This window comes from Euwallacea fornicatus, chromosome 38 (genome assembly GCF_040115645.1).
Source record: "Euwallacea fornicatus isolate EFF26 chromosome 38, ASM4011564v1, whole genome shotgun sequence".
NCBI classification, from domain to species: Eukaryota; Metazoa; Arthropoda; class Insecta; order Coleoptera; family Curculionidae; genus Euwallacea; species Euwallacea fornicatus.
In genome coordinates, this window is record NC_089578.1 from 1,540,439 (window position 1) to 1,560,317 (window position 19,879).

The following is a 19,879-nucleotide window of genomic DNA, read 5'->3' on the forward strand; positions in this document are numbered from 1 at the left end:
ACGATCGCGTCGCGATCGGTCGAGTCGTGCGTGGCCGAACCTTTCAACCGATTCGCGACGCTTCTCCCGGCCTGAGAGCGTCAGTCAGATGCAGCTCCGATGCGTTGAAGGAACCGTGCGGTATTTATGAGCGCCCGACAAAACCCTTTGTCGCGCGTGCGCTACACACTCGAAGAACGCAGTCAAATTAGAAAAAATCACTTACGAAACTCGTAAACTGCCATTTCATGTCGCATGAAATTTTGCTTTTTCGTCTCGTGCATTGGGCCGGTTTTGCTGGTTTTTCGTTCGCGCAACTTCCTAACCGACTCCGAACCTCCTCTTGTTCTCAAGATCCCCACGCTGGCCCTCCTAACGTCGGACGTGTGTTGGTTCAACAGAAACCGTTCCGGATTTGTATACACACTTTATTAACTTCTAGATGCTCTAAAGCAAACTGGATTAATCCCTAAATAATCGGCACATGGCCGGTTATAGCAACGTGAGGTTTGTTAACGAACTATTAATTAAACACCCTTAAAATTGCTATATCTTAACGGAAAGCCCTAAAAACCACACCGAGCCCCGCAGTGAAGCAGCTGCGAAGTCAATCGCAGCGTCTTTCTGTAAAAACACCATTAACCAACCAAAAACACACTTGAAATATTAAGTAAGAAAGTCGATTAATCAATGGTCCCGACGCCGCTAGAGTCATTAATATTCAATATCACATGCATTAAGTGCAATTGTCCAGTGCAATGTCCGTTGACGTTCCCCGTAGCTCGCTATTCAAGGCTTTCAATAGGGGATGTTTTCCGCATCCGCACCTATTGCTGAAATCGTCCAAATCCAGCGCCCAAATCATCCCTCCTCCCAGGCCCAAAGACTTGATTAGCTGGGACTGCAAGGAAATTCAACAATTAGCCTCGTCACGCGCTTCGACACGCCACTGACCTTTCTTCTAACTTCGGCCACGTCATCGTAGGACACCCACTGGTCGTTCATGTGGGCGTAGGGACCGATGCGCCCCAGCGGGTCCCTTTTGACTGTCCAACTCCTGGTCTTGACCCTTTCGCAAATCTGCAAACAGAGCAAATGTCCATGAGGAAATTGATCAACCGATATTGCTGACCGTTACCTCGTAAAATGCCAAAAATCCCCCAGCTCTGGTGGACTCCCCCGCTTCCCCTGGGCCGTACGAGGGCTCGTTGAGCCCGTGCCTGGAGCCGTCGGCCAAGCTGAAGGACTGGCCGTAGAGAGGCACCCCCATCACCAACTTCTTCGGGGCGGCGCCCTTTTCGATCCAGTAGTGAATCGAGAAATTCTAAGGACAGAATGAAATCGTCTCGGGCCCGGACAGGCGAATTGGTTCTTACGGCATTGAAATAGTCGTAGGCGTCGTCTGGATGGTGGTAGAGCGGGGCCACGTGTCCAGTCTGCTTGTCCCAGTGGCCGTGGAAGTCGTAAGTCATGACGGCGATCCAGTCGAAATACTGGCTGAGGGCCGGAACGTCGTATCCAGAGTCCACGACGATTTTGCTCGGAGACACTGCCGAAGACAGCAAAAGACCTCTGGGCTTAAAAGCAGCGCTCAGCTCTCGCACCAGGGAGGCGAAACCTTGTTTGTCCGAATCTGGGCCTTTGTTACAATCGACCTGGAAGCGTTAAGGCCAGAAGTAAGGTGCTCCGTAAGCACGTACTTTCCTGGCTAATCAGCCTTGTCGCAGCCTACCTGCCAGCATTTGGGGTACTCCCAATCCAGGTCCAACCCGTCAAAGCCCCACTTTTCGATGAATTCGACGACGTTAGCGATAAATCTGGCCCTCGCTTCTGGATCGCCGACAAGTCTGGAGTATTTATCGCCGAGGGAATCGTTCCACCCTCCGATGGCAATCAGCACTTTAACCCCTTTCGATTTGAAAGTGACGACTTTCGTGTAGAATCCTGAAAAATCACAACTTAATGAAATGTGACACGCCCAGTCTACATGGCCATCGGACCGTTGTCAATGTCTGCCCATGAGTCGTGGGGCTTGATGGTCAAGGTGTTCGAATCCAAGACGGCAAATCCATAGTTGATGTGAGTGCACAAGGAGGGGTCGATGTCTGAGGGCAAATACTTGCCCTCCCCTGGCCTGGAACGCCCCGGTTAGTGCAGAGTTAAACACGTGGATGCGGTATACTCACCTATACCAAGCCCAGTTGGTAAAATAGCAGACCACCTTGTATTCCCCGGAATGTTCCTGAGATATCTGCGTGCTAGATGGAAGAATTGAGGGAGCAAAACTGGTGCTTGAAGCTGTGACAGGAACGGTAGTTATCTCCGCATCCAGAGGTTGTTCGGGGGTGGTACTATCGGGGTGGCAAGGGGTGTTCTCCGGCCAGTCGCAGTTGTCCCTATTCCAGAACAGGCCGCTGGGGCAGGACTGCAACGTGTACTGACCTGAAATAGCACATGTAGTACCGTTCGTTAGCTGACCTGTGCTTCGTCACCTTGATTGCACAAATAATACTGATTGCAGTTTTCGGTGTCCGGCAAAAAGGCATTTCCATGGCATGGCACGGACGTGGGAGGTTTGGTCGAGGGTTTCTGGGACATTGTCCAATTTGGAGGTTTCTCTGTGCTGGAAATCGGTTTTTCCTGCCCTGCAAGTACCATATCCCGTTGGTTCAAGTAATCTGAGAGGCATCCTGCGTGCCTCCATACCTTTGCCCAAAACACACTTCGGATCGGGCACGGCGTAACTCCTGAGCACCCTATTGATGGTTCTCAACAGAGGATACTCCTCGCAGCCACATTCGTTCTTGAAGTCGTCCAGATCCAGGGCCCATACCATCCCTCCTCCCAGCCCCATTGCTTTGATGTATTCCGACTTGTGCCGGATCATCCCTATGTCGTCGAAAGAGACCCACTGGTCCCGCAGGTGGGCGTAAGGCCCTATTCTCCCCAGCCGATCTCTCACTACCCTCCATTCCTTTTTGATGATGTTCGTGCAGATCTTCAACAACAGTGAGTCAGTTTAGGTTCAAGTGATCGTTTTCACGAAGTACCTCGTAATAGGCCAAGAACCCTCTGGCGCGAGTGTCTTCTCCAGCTTCTCCTCCCCCGTAAGTCGGAGCATTTAGACCATTGTCCTTGGTGTCCGCCAAAGAAAATGATTGCCCGTACAGGGGCATTCCCATTACAATTTTCTTCCTCTCGGCCCCTTGTTTGATCCAGTAATTTATGGTGAAATTCTGAAAATTAGACGTGAGGACTCGCTGCTAAATGAATATCTCAGAAAGTACAGCGTTAAACGTGGCATCGATGTCATCTGGATGGGTGTACATGGGAGCGACGTGCCCAGTGACTTTGTCCCATTGGCCGTGGTAGTCGTAAGTCATCACAGCGATCCAGCTGAGGTATGTGGACAAAACCTTCACATCGTAACCAGCATCGATCACCCGTTTGCTGGGGGAGACCGCGGCTGAAAGGAGCCACCCTTTAGGCTTGAAGGCTAGATGGAGCTCCTTTACGAGTTCCGCAAAGGCAGGCTTGTCGGTCACCGGACCTTTGTTGCAGTCGACCTGAAGCGAAGCAGTTTTACCCGTTTTGGGAGTACTACCAGAAACATCCAGTAAGCTCACCTGCCAGCACTTCGGGTACTCCCAATCTAAATCCAAACCATCAAAGTTATTCGTCTCTATGAAATCCACAACGTGCGCAATGAACTTCCTCCTTGCTGCGGGGTTGTTCACCAATCTGGAATATTTATCTCCCGCCGAATCGTTCCAACCACCAATGGCTACCAGCACCTTAATGCCTTTAGTTTTCAGCTTAGTCACCTTCTCGTAGAATTCTGAAAAGCAGTTGGATGAGCCAGGATTCAATGGAACGAAGAGCGGACTTACTGTTGTCAAAATCCGCCCAGGTATCATGAGGCTTGATGATGAGCTCGTCCCCGTTCAACACGGCGAATCCGTAAATGATGTGTGTGCACAAGTCGGGGTCAATATTCGAGGGGAGGTACTTGCCCCGCCCTTGCCGGTACCAAGCCCAGTTGGTAAAGTAGCACACCACTTTGAATTCGCTGCTGGCGTCTACAATCGGGCGGGATGTGGTGTGCGCTCCAGAACTCGCCGCTTGGTCGATGGTGGATGCTTGATGGGTGGGCGGGTTCCACCCTTCGTCTACTGCCTCGACGGATTCTATTTCCCCTGGTGGCGCCTCGTCGCTGCTATCGATTGCTGGAATTGGCTGGGGCTGACCAGTGCCTGCAAAGCAGTTCTTCAGTAAATCCCCTACTCATCGCAAGAATTGCAACACCGCAAATAATCCGGGCACCTTAATAAAACTTATTAAGTATATCGAGAACACTGTGTAGATTGGGAGTGAACTGAACTCCTAAAGGTCTTTAAAATTCGAACAATGTAAATAATCAACTTGGGAATTTACGTCCTCAGAAACTCCTCCGGGCATCCTTCTGAGCAGACGATCGATTTCCTCTTGAGGCAGGGAGTGCCAGGCAACTCAAATTGCGTTTGGTAACTCTGCTAAAGCACTTCATGTACAGGAATTCTTCTTCCTGTCGTGTCCGGCACGCGTTCTGTGGGGGACAAATCCGGAGAGCGCGGATGCCAAGGGAGCACATTGACAGTGTGACGTTGTAGATGAGCCATAATTACATGTGGACGTGCAATGTCTTGCTAGAAAAACACATTCAAACGAGCTGGGGGATCCTGGTGATTTGTAAGAACATCGTGAAGGGCACGCAGGAAGGCCGAGAATACTTGAAAGTGTGCAAAGAGGAGAACAAGTTTTGGATCTTGTTGAGGAAGGTCCAGCTACGGGTACTCGAGCGAGTGCAAATCACGTCGGAGTAAATTTTAGGAAAAGTGAGGGCAAAATCGCTAGGACACCAGTTGTGTCCTTTTGATATTCAACGTGTCCGAGCACTACAGCGTGCCCCCGTTGAATTCAGTTTTGTGAATGTCACACTACTTTTCCAAATAGGTGGGGAGAGTGGGCGAGTTGCTTGGCCCCCGAGACCACCAGACCTAAAACACTTCGATCTCCTCCTCTGGGGTTTTATGGAAAATTCAATTTTGTAGGCGCACGAGAAGAATTAATTGTTCGCGCAAAGCAGGCAGCAGCGACGATCAGGAGAAAATCGACATGTCTGCTGGGACTTCGTCGAGCCCAAAGAATCTACGGTTGGTAGATGAGGGTCCACTTGGCGAACATCCTACATATTTACCTTCGTCAGCAAGCACGTTTCTGATGGTGGTCAGTAAGGGATGCCGCCCTCCTCCGCACCTGTTCTTAAAGTCGTCGAGATCGAGGGCCCAAATCATCCCTCCTCCGAGATCCATTCTTCTAATGTACTCCGATTTTATTCTGATCATTTCTTTGTCGTCGAAGGACACCTAATGAGCAAATTTACAAAAACCGTTCGCGGGTAGCCACCGAACCTTACCCATTGGTTGCCCTGGTAGGCGTAGGGCCCCATTCTTCTCTTTGGGTCTTGCACGACCTTCCATCCCTTATTTTGGATCTTGTCGCATATTTCGTAATAAGCCAAAAATCCTGCCGCCCTCGTGTATTCGCCAGCTTCTCCCGGCCCTGGAGCCGGGGCATTTAGGCCATTTTCCGTGGCGTTCTCCAACCTGAATGCCTGACCATACAGTGGCATGCCCATGACGATCTTCCTCCTTGGGACACCCTCCGAAATCCAGTAATGGATCGAGAAATTCTGAAATTGGTTAAATTCCCAACCGGCAGGTTCCAGGCCGTGCGATCTTACCGAATTGAACCAGGTCACCTCGTCCTTGGGGTGATAGAACAATGGGGCTACGTGTCCAGTTTGCTTGTCCCACTGACCGTGGAAGTCATAGGTCATCACGGCCACCCAGTCAAGGTATTCCCCTAAAACGGGGACGTCGTAGCCGGCATCGATGACGGTTTTGCTTGGGGACACTGCAGACGACAGCAAATAGCCTTTAGGCCTGAAAGCCTCTTTCAGTTCCTTGACGAAGGCCGAGAAGGCTGCTTTATCCGAGTCGGGGCCCTTTTTGCAGTCAACCTAAATGTTCCCCCTTTAGAGACGGTTCGTGATGGTTTGAGGGGGGTAGGGTTCACCTGCCAGCACTTGGGATACTCCCAGTCCAAATCCAGCCCATCGAATCCCCATTTGTCCAAGAACTTAACAATGTGCTCGATAAAGCGCCTTCTGGCCGAGGGATCGTTGACCAGCCTCGAGTATTTGTCCCCTTGGGAGTCATTCCAGCCCCCAATCGCAATGGACACTTTCACTCCCTTGGACTTGTAGCCGATCACCCTCTTGTAGAACTCTAGAAAACAAGAACCTGTCGAGCGCCCCCCGCTAATGCGAAGACTACGTACGGTTGTCGAAATCGGCCCATGAATCATGAGCCTTGATGATTAAATTGGAGAAGTCCAGAACGGCGAATCCGTACACTATATGAGTGCACAGTTCCGGGTCTATGTCCTCGGGCAGGTACTTCCCAGTTCCCTGTCGGTACCAGGCCCAATTGGTGAAGTAGCAAACTATCTTGAAGTAGTCGGATTTTGGCTTAAGTGGCTCAGAAAGGGGGGGCTGCTCTGAGGTGGGGGGTATTGGAGGATGCCACTCCCAAGGGTTCTCTCCTGGCTCGCTTGTGGTTGGCGGCTTCCATTCCCATTGAGTTGTGGACACCGGCTTGGGGGTGGTTGGCGGAAGGTACGGGGGTAGATGTCCGGACCCCTCGGGGGAGTGGTCTATTTCGTTTTGGGTATCGTCGCAGTGGGACCCCTTTGGCCAGTCGCAAATGTTCATCTCCTTTTAACGACAATTTGTTAACATTTATTTCAAATTCAGACAGCGAAGACCTACGCTGTTCCAATACAGCCCAGGCCCGCACTGAAACACCTCGAAACGCCCCCACAGACATTGCATGTATTGACTGCAGTCCTTCGGGTAGGGGGCGAAAGCGTTCTGCTCACAGCTGGAGTAGGGCTGAGGCCCTAAATGCACAAAAACAATCAAACTCAAACCTCCTTACGCCGTTTAGGTCCTTACTGGAGACAACCGGGGCACGCACCGCAGTGAACTTATCCGCAAGTCTCCTCCGGCCCCCACACTGCACCTTGAACTTCCAATCACACATTCCCCGACTGGGGTCCCAGTTGAGCCCTGGGGCACAGTTTTGGGCCACCAAGTGGCCGTTCAAGCAGATGTAGAAGACATTGCACTGTTCGTGGGGATAATATGCTCCGTCCACGCACGAAGGGGGCTCCGTGTCTGGGGTCGAGGACAGGGGGGTGGTTGGGAGTGTAATTTCGTAGTAGTTGCTGAAGGTTGGCGTGAGAGGTTTCCGAGTGCTCGTAAGGGACGAGTAAGCTGTAAATTTGTAAAAGGTGCTGGGTGAGGGGTGCCTAAGAGGTGGAGCGCTCCGGGGGGCGCCCGTTCATTGGAGTACTTACACAGATCTTTGCATTTCGCGGACGTTGGCCAGTCGCATATGTGCTGTTCCTTGTTCCAGTGTAGCCCTCCAGCACAGTACTGTTTCTTCAGCTCGCCTCCGACGCATCTATGTTACAGACAAAAATCATCAGTGTGACGCAATTTCATTTTTGAGAAACAGCCGGCTAAGTGATAGCGAACATTCACAAGGACAGAGAATCGGACGGCAAGCTCGGTGTCCTTTGTAGCTTCGAATCCACAGGGTGATCCATTAACCATGGAACAACCGAAGGCCGGAGATGCTACACGTCAAATAGCGGCGATTGGGAAAATATCCGGAAGTTGGTAGTTTCGCATATACAGGGTGTCCCGTGATTAGGTACCAACCCTCGGACAACGCAATCTACGTGCGAAAATCATAGCAAATCATGAAAAAACTAGCAAGGAAATATTGCTTCACGCCCAATATGTAGTTGCTTCTCCCTCTTAGGCCTTTATTCCTTTAGTCGCCGATTTTATTAAATGGTGGTGGAGCCCAAGAGGAGTTGCCTCCGATTTCTGTTGGGCCCTGAAGACACATCTTCCTCGTTTCCGACCTCACGGCCCCTCGCGGCAACCTTAAAGTGTGCCCGAAGATTCTCAATAGGGTTCAGATCGGGCGATCGTGGTGGCCACGTCAGAACCGGAATTGATTCATCGCGAAAAAAACGTGCAGTTCGCTTAGCCGCATGTTTCGGACCGCCATCCCGTCGATATTTCTCCAACTTATAACATTTCCTCCCATGGACTAAGTTATTAACCGTAAGTTCTGGAAAATCGACCATAGGTGGCGTCCACCATTATCAACGCCGAAATTGCAAAGAGCACCTGTAATCGTCATCTAAATCTACAACTTTGCAAATTTCCAGGTGTCTGACCTATATATTTCCAGAATAGTGCCGAAAAGTGAATTAAAATTTTAACTTTCAACGCCCCGTATGTGTCCGAAGCATCCGAGCGCGGTTTCTCCAATCGTCACCATTTGACTCGCAGCATCTCCAGCTTTCGGTTGTCCCGTTGTCAATGAATCACCCTGTACAAAACTGTGAAAGATTTCTCAGAATATTCACTAAAAACATTTGGCGCATTTCTCTTTTCCGGTTTTTCGGGGCCCCATTAAACCCCAAGTGCTCACCTATAAAACGAATTGCAATTGTTGGAGTTCCCCAAGTACTCCCCCGGTTCGCAGCTCTTTACAGGAGTCTCGCCATCGGGCCTAACGACCGCAGGAGGCGGCACCAAAGGGTCTTCTGTCGAGGTACTAGGCTTCATCGTTGTGGTTGTTGTGGTGCTGTTGAGGAAAAATTCACAGAGGATGAAGCGAAATTGACGCCGAACCAGTACCTAGATGGTCTGCTAGCTTCCCACCAAGGTGTGGTCTGCGGTTTCTTAGTAGTCGAACTCGTGCTCCACCAAGTGGACCACGTAGAAACAGTAGGTTTAGTAGTATCAGGTGTCCACCACACTGATACAGCTGTAGGCTTCGCTGTTGTCGATTTTGTCGTCGTCCACCAACTAGACGTGGTAGTCTTCTTCGTGGTCCATTCCGTATGATGATGATGATTATGTTCAGATGATCCAGACCCTTTTAAAAGTCAATTAGGAGTTACCAAAGTACTGTGATGTGATGGTATGCCCAGCTTCATACGAAACGCACCACCCAGTAGTAATACTAGATGAGCCTGGTAATTTTGGTAAAATAATGCTTCACAATTGAGTACTACATGATCAGAGTTTCGTAATGCTGCCTTGGCCTGCACGCTCGCCAGACCTAACACCTATTGGACATCTTTGGGGCATGCTAGGTCGCCACCTTCGGAATTTACCGAGACCCCCAAACACTTTGGGTGACCTCCGATACCGTCCTGAGGCAGCACGGAATGAAATACCTCAGGAGGAAATTGGTCGTTGGTTGCAAACCATGTCCCGAAAGACAGACGCTGGCACTGATATCAACTTTTTTATTAATAAATGTTCTACTCCGTTATGAAGCATCTACGAACTACGAGATTTAATCGTTATCATCACTGAGTGGCGCATTTCATATGGAATTGAACGTGTCGCACCAGAATCCACACCGGTGGTGGTTTCGGGAGGTGCTGGGGTTGAAGGTGGCGGAGGTTTGGTGCAATCTCCGCGCGAGGGACTAGCCGAGATTCGCCCCAAAGCTGCATTCAGGCTGTGGAGAAGAGGAAAACTTCCGGTGCAACATCTATTATTGAAATCGTCCAGGTCAATCGTCCAAGCGACAGCTCCGCCAAATCCAGCTGTCCTGATGTAATTTGCCTGCGAATGAAGTGACATTGAGAACTACGTTCCAGATTTCCTTTCTAAGCGGACCTTTTCCTTAACAGACTCGATATCCTCATAACCGACCCACTGATCCTTCAAATAAGCATAAGGGCCCGAACCCAACGCGCCTGCGTTGTGCACCCAATTTTGGTTCTTTATTCTGTCACAGATTTCGTAATAAGCCAACATTCCAGGTTGTTTGGTATATTTTCCAGGCTGTCCAGGACCACTGGATGCGGTTCCCTCTGCGTGCGAGTTTGTGTTGGCGAGGGTGAAAGTTTGACCGTAGAACGGGACCCCTAATAGGAGCTTTTGTCTCGGAGCCCCTTTGGCGACCAGATATTCCATGGTAAAATTCTACAATTCCTCATGAGCAGGGAGATAATTCTAGTCTGTAAGCGAAAGACTTACAATGCTGTATTGGGGGTGTTTACTGGAAGGTTGGCTGTACAGGGGGCTGACGTGCCCAGTTTGGCCCTCCCATGCTCCATGGTAATCGTAGGACATAACTGACATGAAGTCCAAGGCTTGACCTATAGCGGGCAGATCATAGGCGACGTCGATCACCTCCTTGTACCCCGACATTGAGGCAGCCAGTAGGAGCGGGGGGCTCTGCTTCGCGAACTCGCTTTGCAGCTCCTGAGATGGAAAAGAAAAGCTTTCCAGCCTGAGCAGTGATCAGAGGTTTTTACTTGTAAAAGTTTGGTAAAGTTGGGCTTGTCAGACGCAGGCCCCTTCTTGCAGTTGCTTTGCCAGCAAATGGGGTAGTTCCAGTCGAAGTGGAGCCCGCTGAATCCATGTCTTCTCAAGAAGCTCACGGCTCCCACCGCGAACCTCCTACGCGCCGACCCATCGCTGACCAGCCGCGAGTACTTGTCACCTGCCGAGTCGGTCCATCCTCCGAGTGAGAGGAGCACTCTGGAGTCTTTGAGGGAAGTGATCCGCTCATAGAGGTCTGGAATGGCGATGAATCTGGAATATTTTAAGCTGCATAACGTGCGAAGGGTCCTTACTATTGTCGAGGTCGGCCCAGGGATCGAACTCCTTCAAAAGCAAAGTTTCAGGATCCAGGCTGGAAAACGCGTATATGATGTGGGTGCAAAGGCGCTGATCGATGTGTTCTGGCACGAACTTCCCCTCGGCCTTCCGGTAGAAAGCCCAATTGGTGACGTAACATACCACCTGAAGAGAAAGGAACCTCGTGACTACCCAGCTCTCATCGCAGATGGTTTCTTTTCCATACTTTGACCTCGTCGTCTCTGAGAGACTCCCGACGAGCCTGCTCATTGACATCCTTGAGCCTCTGAGGAGTGTAAACCATATCTCCAGGTTTGCACTGGTCAGTCTGCATCTGGGTGCACTTAGCACTGACCGGGTCGAACATTAAGTTATTCCCGCATGAAAGATGGTAGCTGAGATGGTTCTTGCAGATGTAGTAAGCGGCGCAGTTCTTAGGGTCGCTGTAATAACCCTCGGACTCACATTTCCCGTAGGGTTTAACCGGAGATTGGGGGTCCGTCGTTAGGGTCGGGGACATTCCTAAAACGCGTTTCAGCTGGAGAGCTGCCGAACGATTTGACAGAGGAAATACCTTTAAGGTTTCTCTTGATGGAGTTCAGCAGAGGCCACCTATCCCCGCAGAGCCCTTTGAAGTCGTCCAGGTCCACCGCCCATGCGGAGACGCCGCCCAGATTGTGCTTCTTCACGTAGGCGATCTGAGGGGAAAATGCAGACTCAGATAAGCAGGCGGGCTGTTGTCAAGAATGCGCAAATGGCGAAGGAACTGTGTGCTTGGTGGACCTGCACAATGCATTTGACTATGTCCTGAGCATTTTGCCACAATCTGATGGTTTAACGCCCATTCGAAGCCCCGGCAGGGGTCATCTCGGCCGAAGGCCGATGGCATGGCTACCTGGTCAAAATTGCAGCAAAATGCGAGGTTCGCGAACAAACCAAAGGTGTTTTCACTAATGGAAAACGTGCCTTCACTGAATTTAAAGGAGACAGAAGGATTTCCCCTCTTAGAGGGCGGATTCGCACTCTGCACATCTGGAGTTTCGCCATTCAACAGAACTCAGCCGCAGGGCTACAAAGTACCGGGAAAGTTGGCCATTCCTACCTTCTTTCTAATGCTTCGCTCGTCGTCGTACCCCACCCACTGATCTCCATTGACGATGTAAGGAGAACCATCGGAATCCTCCCCTTGGTACCATCCCTCGTTCACCGCCATGTCGCATATCTCGAAATAGGCCAAAAATCCAGGCCTCTGTGTATAGTACCCCTCACGACCCGGACCTTTCGTAGGGGCGCCAATTCCAGTGTTATTGGGGTACTGCAAGGTGAAGGAGCGCCCGAAGAACGGAATTCCCAGGATCAGTTTGTCGCTGGATAAACCGTTTTTGATCCAGAATTTAACTGCATAATCCTGCAAGAATTGTGAAATGGCAAATGTTCCGATTTGCTCCTCTACAGTTTCATACAGCGTTGAGGAAAATGTTGAGCCCCTCATCGGCAGGCCTCGCGTTTAAGCTGGCATGGTGGTCAGCTACAGCGTCCCTCTCCTCGTGGAAGTCGTAGGTCTGGATGTTAATAAAATCCAGAATGTCATTCAGCCTGGACGGGTAGTACCCATCTTCTATGTGAAATCTTGAAGCCGGCGCTGCGAGTGCCACCAGGAGACCGGACTTCCTGAACACCTCAGAGAGCTCCTCTAGGAGAAGTTGGAAGTGCTCTTTCTCGTAGTTCTGACTGTTTTCCTCCATGGCTGCAAATGGACGATTGCGGGACGTGAAACCTTCACATTTGTGTGCGATCGATTGGAGCACGATCGGGCGTGGAGTCTACCTCCAGTTCGGCCCATTTTCAGTCGATCGCACACAAGAGAGGTGAGTGCGTGAGACAAATTGCGGAAAAACGAGTTCGTCCGGAACCTCGCTACCATCGACGCCCTTCTCCAGCTCGGAGTACGTCTGCAATCCCCCAGAACCTCCCCCATTTGACGAACCAGAGAACTCTTGCGGTTTCCAAGATTCGAATCGATTTTCCGCAATAATGTCCTACACGTGTGAATGTTAGGAAACTTTGTGCTGTTGGAAATACCTGGATACTCCCAATGGATCTCCATACCATCGAAACCATAGAGCTTGACGACACTAAAGGCGCTGCGAATAAAATCTCTCCTCCTGCTAGCGCTGGAAATCATCCTGGAGAACCTATTGGAAGTCCCGTCCCTGGGGCCCCCTACCGACAGAAGGACCTTCAGAGACCTGTTGAATCGCTTCAGGGCAATGACCGATCTGTACCCCCCTATAAACAGTTCTGTGTAGAAATCGATGGTGGTTTATTACGTGCTACATGCCTTGAACGATGTCGTACTCTTCATCGTTTGAAACCACACCGAAGTGCTCTGGATCTAACGAAGCAAAGGCGTAGATGATATGAGTGCACAGCCTCGGTTCCATGTCCTCGGCCCTGAATCTGAGGGGCTCCCTCCTATAAACTGCAGCTGCCTGAAAGTAGCAGACCACCTTCTTTTCTTCAGCTGGATTGGTGGCGACTAAAGGAACGACTTAGAGGGTCTGGATTGAAAATTTGTGACTCAGTACCGTAATCTAAATTTCGGCCTTGCTGGAACCCAAAGGGCGTTGATCTCAGGTGCTGGTACCCATTGGAGACTCTATAAGGGGCGACCATGTTACGAAACTGAGTCGCTGGGGTGTACCCCAAGAGGGCCGGCTGAAGGACCAAGTGGAAGGACTGGTAGGTCCAACTGCTTTGGGGGTCGGAAGGCGGCGGCTGCCGCAACTGGAACTTCTTCTGGTTGTATGGTTCGGCTCGGTACTTTTCTGGCAGTGGTCGTTTTTCGACAGCGTCCCTCAAAGGGAGCCTTTTGCTGGTTTCGCTGCTGCAAAGTTCAACGCGTTAAGGAACACGTACATCGAGTCACACGTGTACGGCCCCATCTAGTTCCCCCTATGCGAGCACCCCCCGCTTCACCCACTCACCCCCTCACTATTTCGAAACTTACACTTCAACTACCCTCTCAACGGCAGCTCTCAATGGCAAGCTCTTACTGCCGTAGGGCTCCAGGACCATGTACGAGGACTTCATGCTGAGGGCTTCCGGGATGTGTTCCACAGAGTCCCTTCGGAATGTGGGTGCGTCCGGGGGCGGGACATGATGGTTCCTTTTAAAGCCATCTCGTTGAACTTGAGCGTCCGAGGTGATGGACGCGAGGAGGAGGAGGAGACACACCTAGATCAACCAACCTTAAAATTTTTCTGCGGCAATTCGAATACCCCAAGAATGTTTTTGTTTTTTTGACGTTTGAGGGGCATTCGCTGAGGTTCCTGAGTAATTTTATCTTAAATTCTTCTATATCGTCGATATTGTGGCTACAAATCAACGTTGCGGGGCTCATTTAGATACGTTTCAGACCAAAACGTGAATTAAATGACCGAAATAGGGGAAGTCCATGGGGGCCGGGTCGGGCGATCCGGCGGGCCACCCCAACTGCGACGCGTTCGCGCGCTGCGTGGCTCACCCCCGAGCGAGTTAAGTTAGAAAATGCGCAAGTAGCAGCAGCACTGGGCCCGCCCCGGCATTTCCGTGCATCATTTTCAGTTGTCGACGAGTTTGTGGTCCTAAAAGGCTGTGCTGGAATAGTTCACGTCGCCAACACTTACCACTGTACACGGCCTCCCCATCATGGAAAACGACTGCTCCAGTATCTTATCTGCACATTATCTTCTTATCGCAGACCATCAGCGTTGCTGGCATCGACGGGCACCCTCTGAAAAATCCAAAACTGTCTGAAATGCGTGCGAACCGAGCACGAACCAAAAAATATCGAATGACGAACTTGGAACGTGAGTGCCACTGACCAACATTTTTTTTGAAGACTGAGGACGATTCAGAATATCAATTGGGTGCGCCAAGTCGTTTAGATACGCCAATGAACTTGAACGACGATTCAAGGGAAGATCAGCAGACTAAAAAATGAGTCTTCGGTTTCGGCTCTTGTGTGCAAATTTGCGGCTGTGTCTTCCTGCCAATGAGTCACAGTCGCAGGAAATCGGGATTGAAGTGCGAGCAAAGGCGGAGACGACGGTGCAGGGAGGAGAGGTGAGGAGGGGAGAGGAGGAGGATGGGCAGGGGCTTAGTACTCTGTTAGGAAAGCGATTAGACGCGGAGATAACGTATCGTTAAGCGTGTTAAACTAACACAGACCGACAGGGCCCGCGCTCGGTATCTTGTTAACACACCGGATAACACCGAAAGAATCGAAATGTTAATTTACGAGGTGGGAGGGTGACGGGTTCGGCGACGAGATTGAAATGAGATTAACTCACATTAACAATACATCGGACTGGTTTTGAGATAAGTTCAGCATTCCGCCGAAATAAATGATATGTTAATGAGCAACATACTTTGGCGATTCATATTGTGTTAATTTCGGTTCAACGACACCGACACTCGATTTTCGTAAAGACTTTTAAAGGGTCTATTATTAACTCATTAGCATCATGGTTTATTGACGCCTTGATGTTTAATTTGATGTTAATAGCTCAATCTCGCCTGTGGACCTCAGGTGCCGGCTACGTAAGCTGAACGCAAATTTTATTGTCGTTCGGCTATTTTTACAACGGACGAAGGCAACTCGGTTGTTTCAGGTTAGTCCTGGTTAGTTCAGGTTGGCCTGGAGGCCGGCAACCGCAGAGAGAGAGAGAGAGAGAGAGAGACAGGCTGGAGGTCCATCTTGACCTCCACGTGGACCCGTCCCCGAGCGTCTACTCTCCCGAGTCTAGCTGGCTAACCCCAGAGGGAGAGGGGGAGAGAGGTCTCAGGGAGGAGGGCGGATGTTCGATGGGTGAAACACCGAGCCTGGACGCGGGGCTGCCGAAGGAGCGCCCGGTTGCAACGTCAGAAATTGGGACGAACGCCACGGGACAGGCCGCGGGTGGGCATCGATGACCACCTAAGGGTGGCCACACACCCACGGGTTTTACTGGAGAAAACGCGCACGTGCGGCAGGAGACAGAGCCGGGAACTTCCGCCGAACGTACAGTGGCCCAGAAAAGTATTCGTCCGGCCCGGAACGAACACCGTAAACCGTAATTTTCGATTTTGCTCAAATTTTCCACGATGAAAATTCAATTTTTTGCAGTTGGAGTCTTGAAAAAAATTCGTTTTGGGCGTTTCTTACGCGGTGGAAATTTTCCAATACGGACTTAACGAGGAGGGGGGGATTTTTCTGCCCATGCCCCGAAAATTGGGCCGAAGCCGGACCGGCAGTAAGGGAACTGCGGCCTTTGAAAATCCTTAAAAATGTCTTTTTTTTTTGTTTTTTTCATTTCGCAATTTTCATTTCGGTTCCGTCATTTTGCGTGGAAATCGTCGCTTTCCGGCCGTTCGAGAAGGCCGCAACTCGCTCGTTTGCGGCTCGGCTCTGCGCAAATTTTCAGGATTTCTCTGGAAAAATCCGCTCGACAAAAACCGTTGAAAACCGCATTGGAAAATTTCCACCGCGCGAGAAAATTCCGAAGTGAAGTTTGTTCGAAGCGCTGCGAAAATTGAATTTTTTAAAGAGTTGTCCGGGTGAGTTTCGGGTCGATTTTCAATAAAAAAAAATTTGAACAAAATCAGTCAAAAGTTACGGTTTTTCTTTCGGCTGTGCGTGGATCCATTGAAAAATGTGAGGGAACGTTCCCACGAAAATGCCGGGACACGTCGAACATTGTCTTTAGTTGTGTATTTTACGACGTGACTCCCTCGAGGGCCACCCCTGTGGCACGTAAGCCTGCGGCCAGCGGGCAGGCCTGCCGGATTGCCCGACCTCGCCCCCTTTGACAAATTTTTTTTCCGGCCGTCCGAAGAACGAGGTGCATCTACGTTTGCCCGCTGCATGAGTTACGCCGCATGCAGAAAAACGTCCAGCTAAAGCCACATTCGACGTGTTCAGGCGTTTCCCTGAAAAATGCTTATTTCCAATTTTCAACGGACTCACGCGGGACTTTCGGTCCCCTACGCGTGACTTCTCGGCCGTGCGGCAAAACAAGAGAAAAACCGACGAATCTCATTAGGAAATTCCACTTTTTGTGCAACTCGTGCGGTACCACGGCGTCGCTCGCCTCGCAGGGTCGCACCAATCGTGGATCGCCTAAATTGTTACATAAATTCTCCTATTTGCCATAAAGCAAATGCGAAATTAAGTCCGAGATTAAGCCAGAGATGGTTAATTAAAACGAGCAGGTACACTCACCTTCGACGACGTCAAATATTACGGGACCGGTACAAATTGCACTTGCACACGCACATACCAAAACAAATCACCCGGTGGTACTGGAGGCGGTACCTTCAATGTCAGTGTCGCGGGAGCAAAATGCGTGAGAAGTCCCGAAGAGCGGCTCTTATACCAAAGGAGACGCTACGAAGTAGTTTTTCTTCTGCCGCGGGTTGATTGGTCTGCTTTACATATTAAATAGTACCTATCAAAACACAAAACTTGCTCCCCGAAATGTCGCCTTTGATCACTTTTTTGCTCGTTTTATACAGGGTACGGGCTGAATTTCGCAAGGTGCATCTCTGAAATGGCAATGAATGGCCTTGAACTTCCGAAGACAAGTATCGGTTAATTTATTTATATTTTTATAACCGATAGGAACAAGAAGTGGTAGCGTCGTACTAGCATGGTCGATTATTTTAAAATTGACCGCGTAGGTGGACAATCCGCTTCGGATCGAATTGTTTGTGGCCGATGCTGGCGCCGTAATTAACGTTAACGGCACCGGTGTCCACTTATCGCCGAATTTCGGGCACGCTTTGGAGCGGCCGCGCCCAAAAAAAAATTAAAAAAAAAAAAGAAAAAAAAAAAAAAAAAAGAAAAATCCCGATGGGCCGGATGTACAGGGTGTCCCGGCGGCGCGCGAAAGGGCGTCCGGCCGCCTGGGGATGACGAAAATCTTTTATTAAGCGGCCCCGTTTCGTCGTTTTGCAGCACTAGTTAAGTTAGGATGTGCGAACAAATTTTGTTCCACATGTTAGCCGGAATGACCTCCGGTGACTTCTCGAGAGTGGCACCGTCGATTTGGGAAACGCTCCCTGACACACATCGGAGGTCAACATTCCAACGCGACTGCCTTGGACTTGAAATACTCACGCAGAAAAAAGTCCAGGAGGGTCAGGTCCGGAGAGCGCGGCGGCCATTCGGCGGGATCCCGCCTGGCGATCCGGCGATGGGGAAAATTGGAGTTAAAACGTTGCGAGCTCCTACGCGGAAACGGGGGCCGCCTTGCTGGAATCGCGATCCTCCCTCGGGGAGAGTTTCGGTCGTGGGAGAGGCCTCCCGTCGAAGCTGTCAGCTTCTCCAGCTGCGGCTTCATTAATTAAAAAAAAAAAACAGTCCGAACATTTGTTTCCTCTGGACACTGGGCCTGGGCCTCTCCAGCCAGACGGGGGTGGTTACCGCTGCAGGTGCTGAGCTGTCGGTTTGAGAAAATTGTACAGGGTCGGCCGCAAGTTCAGGCGGCGCTTACTAATTTTGTAAAAAAAAAACAAAAAGAGGATTTTTAAGTGCGAAAGTGGCACGGTTGGCCTCTCGCCGTCGGAAAACCTCACTTGACACAACATATGAGTAATGCGAGGTTGAAACAGGACTGGTAAGTTTGCAATGGAACACCCCGTGGATCTTACACGAAGATACAGGGCTACGCGATCTACCTCGTTCGAAATTTTCAGCCCCCCCTACCAACTTTCTATTTACAACGGGTGAGACACCCCTTGTGGCGTGTGAAATTTCGTTGAAAAAACGCCAAAATGGCGCAAGGGGCGGAATATTCGGCGTAAAAACGCGACTTCAACGCTTTCAGGGCTGTTTGGACGCCCCGTATAAGGCGGAAATAATTTCGAAAGGCAGCCGCAATGGACCCCCAAGTAGTTGCGGCGGCGAGGCTCCGTGCCGTATTGCACGAACTACCCTGTATATTAGCTGAAAAAAATTCGTTTTACTTCGATTCGAAAGTTTTCATTCGCCTTTTGAACGTGGGGATGCCCGGGGAGGGTTTGCGTTGGTCTGCGTGGTACTGTGGGGTCCCCGTGTTCTTCTGGGGGCCCTCGCCGAAGGCCCGGATGGCACGAAACTCCACTGCTCGATTTTACAGCCCCGCGAACATAATTGAAATTCCAATTACTGCATGTGACGTTATATGACCCTCTTCACGTTCGTTATTAAAGGAATGTTCAAATACCCTGCCCCGCCTATCATTCCAGTATCATTATAATAATTTATTGATGCTTCATAGCTGTTTGTGAAGGGATCTAAGAGGGTTTTTACGTACAATAAATTACCACCCAATTTATCTACACGTCAGAAACCGGCAGTATTTAAGCCCTAATCGCGGAACTTAGGCCCATAACCCAAGTACAAGAACACCGAGGCGGCAGCGAGACTTCGATTCCCCATTCGTTTAAGGTAAGCGGAATTTTCAGGAAAAAAAAAACAAAAAAATATCAATAATCATGTGACGATTCCAGATGATCAAAATAGCCCCGTTGATCTTCATCGCCAGCCTAACTTCCACGCTGAACGCCACAGCCCTACGATGCGATCTAATCGTAAGTTTCTCCCACTGGTACTTGTCCTCCATTATCACCCCCCAACGACTTCCAGGACCCGCGCGAGAGGGACGCCGATCTCTGCTGGAAGCAGCTGTCCCACGGCGGCTACCCCTCGGTGGCCCAAGTTCTCACCGGAGCCCAGGAAGAAGTGCCCGTGCCCGTGAGCACAAGGAACGCGGAGCTGAGCAGCGCCCTCATGCAACTCTACGGGATGGGAAAGCTGAACGGGAACAAGCGAAATCCGGAATTTTCCAGGGATGTCATGCGATTCATGTCCGACATCAACCAGTACAAGGAGGGCTGATGACGATCTGGATTTTGTCCAACTTGTTTTTTCTCAGTTAGCGTAATTAAGGCAATAAACGGGCTTGCAGCATGAGCGTGTCGATGCTATTTCGGTCCTTTGGCCCTCCAGACCTCACGTGGTCACTCACGTTTCGCTGGGAGCGACCAAATCAGACCTTCCACCTCTCTGAACAACAAGTTCGCATAAAAAAGGGAGACTTCACATCA

The 19,879-nt window shown here is 50.4% G+C and overlaps 2 protein-coding genes across 2 annotated transcripts; one reads left to right on the top strand and one right to left on the bottom strand.

Moving 5' to 3' along the window:
- Nucleotides 1-393: 393 nt before the first annotated feature.
- Cht10 (Chitinase 10) lies at nt 394-17,151 on the bottom strand. The gene is made up of 38 exons (XM_066301220.1): nt 17,013-17,151; nt 14,437-14,543; nt 13,779-14,005; nt 13,357-13,655; nt 13,110-13,307; nt 12,851-13,057; nt 12,232-12,515; nt 11,871-12,176; nt 11,343-11,466; nt 10,995-11,290; nt 10,765-10,933; nt 10,444-10,706; nt 10,163-10,390; nt 9,800-10,108; nt 9,526-9,745; nt 8,804-9,044; nt 8,595-8,750; nt 7,441-7,547; nt 7,037-7,357; nt 6,851-6,981; nt 6,361-6,796; nt 6,097-6,308; nt 5,762-6,040; nt 5,435-5,710; nt 5,216-5,384; nt 3,870-4,232; nt 3,606-3,817; nt 3,267-3,545; nt 3,030-3,215; nt 2,686-2,977; nt 2,472-2,624; nt 2,166-2,421; nt 1,980-2,113; nt 1,712-1,923; nt 1,356-1,634; nt 1,118-1,303; nt 934-1,059; nt 394-880 (listed from the first exon to the last, which is right to left on the bottom strand). The coding sequence occupies exons 2-38, from the start codon at nt 14,458-14,460 to the stop codon at nt 716-718; spliced, it is 8,325 nt and encodes a 2,774-aa protein (XP_066157317.1). The 5' UTR covers nt 14,461-14,543; nt 17,013-17,151; the 3' UTR covers nt 394-715.
- A 1,680-nt stretch (nt 17,152-18,831) lies between these two features.
- On the top strand, nt 18,832-19,808 carry LOC136349569 (uncharacterized). The gene is made up of 3 exons (XM_066301217.1): nt 18,832-19,220; nt 19,283-19,363; nt 19,419-19,808. The coding sequence occupies exons 2-3, from the start codon at nt 19,283-19,285 to the stop codon at nt 19,668-19,670; spliced, it is 333 nt and encodes a 110-aa protein (XP_066157314.1). The 5' UTR covers nt 18,832-19,220; the 3' UTR covers nt 19,671-19,808.
- The last annotated feature ends 71 nt before the right edge of the window (nt 19,809-19,879 follow it).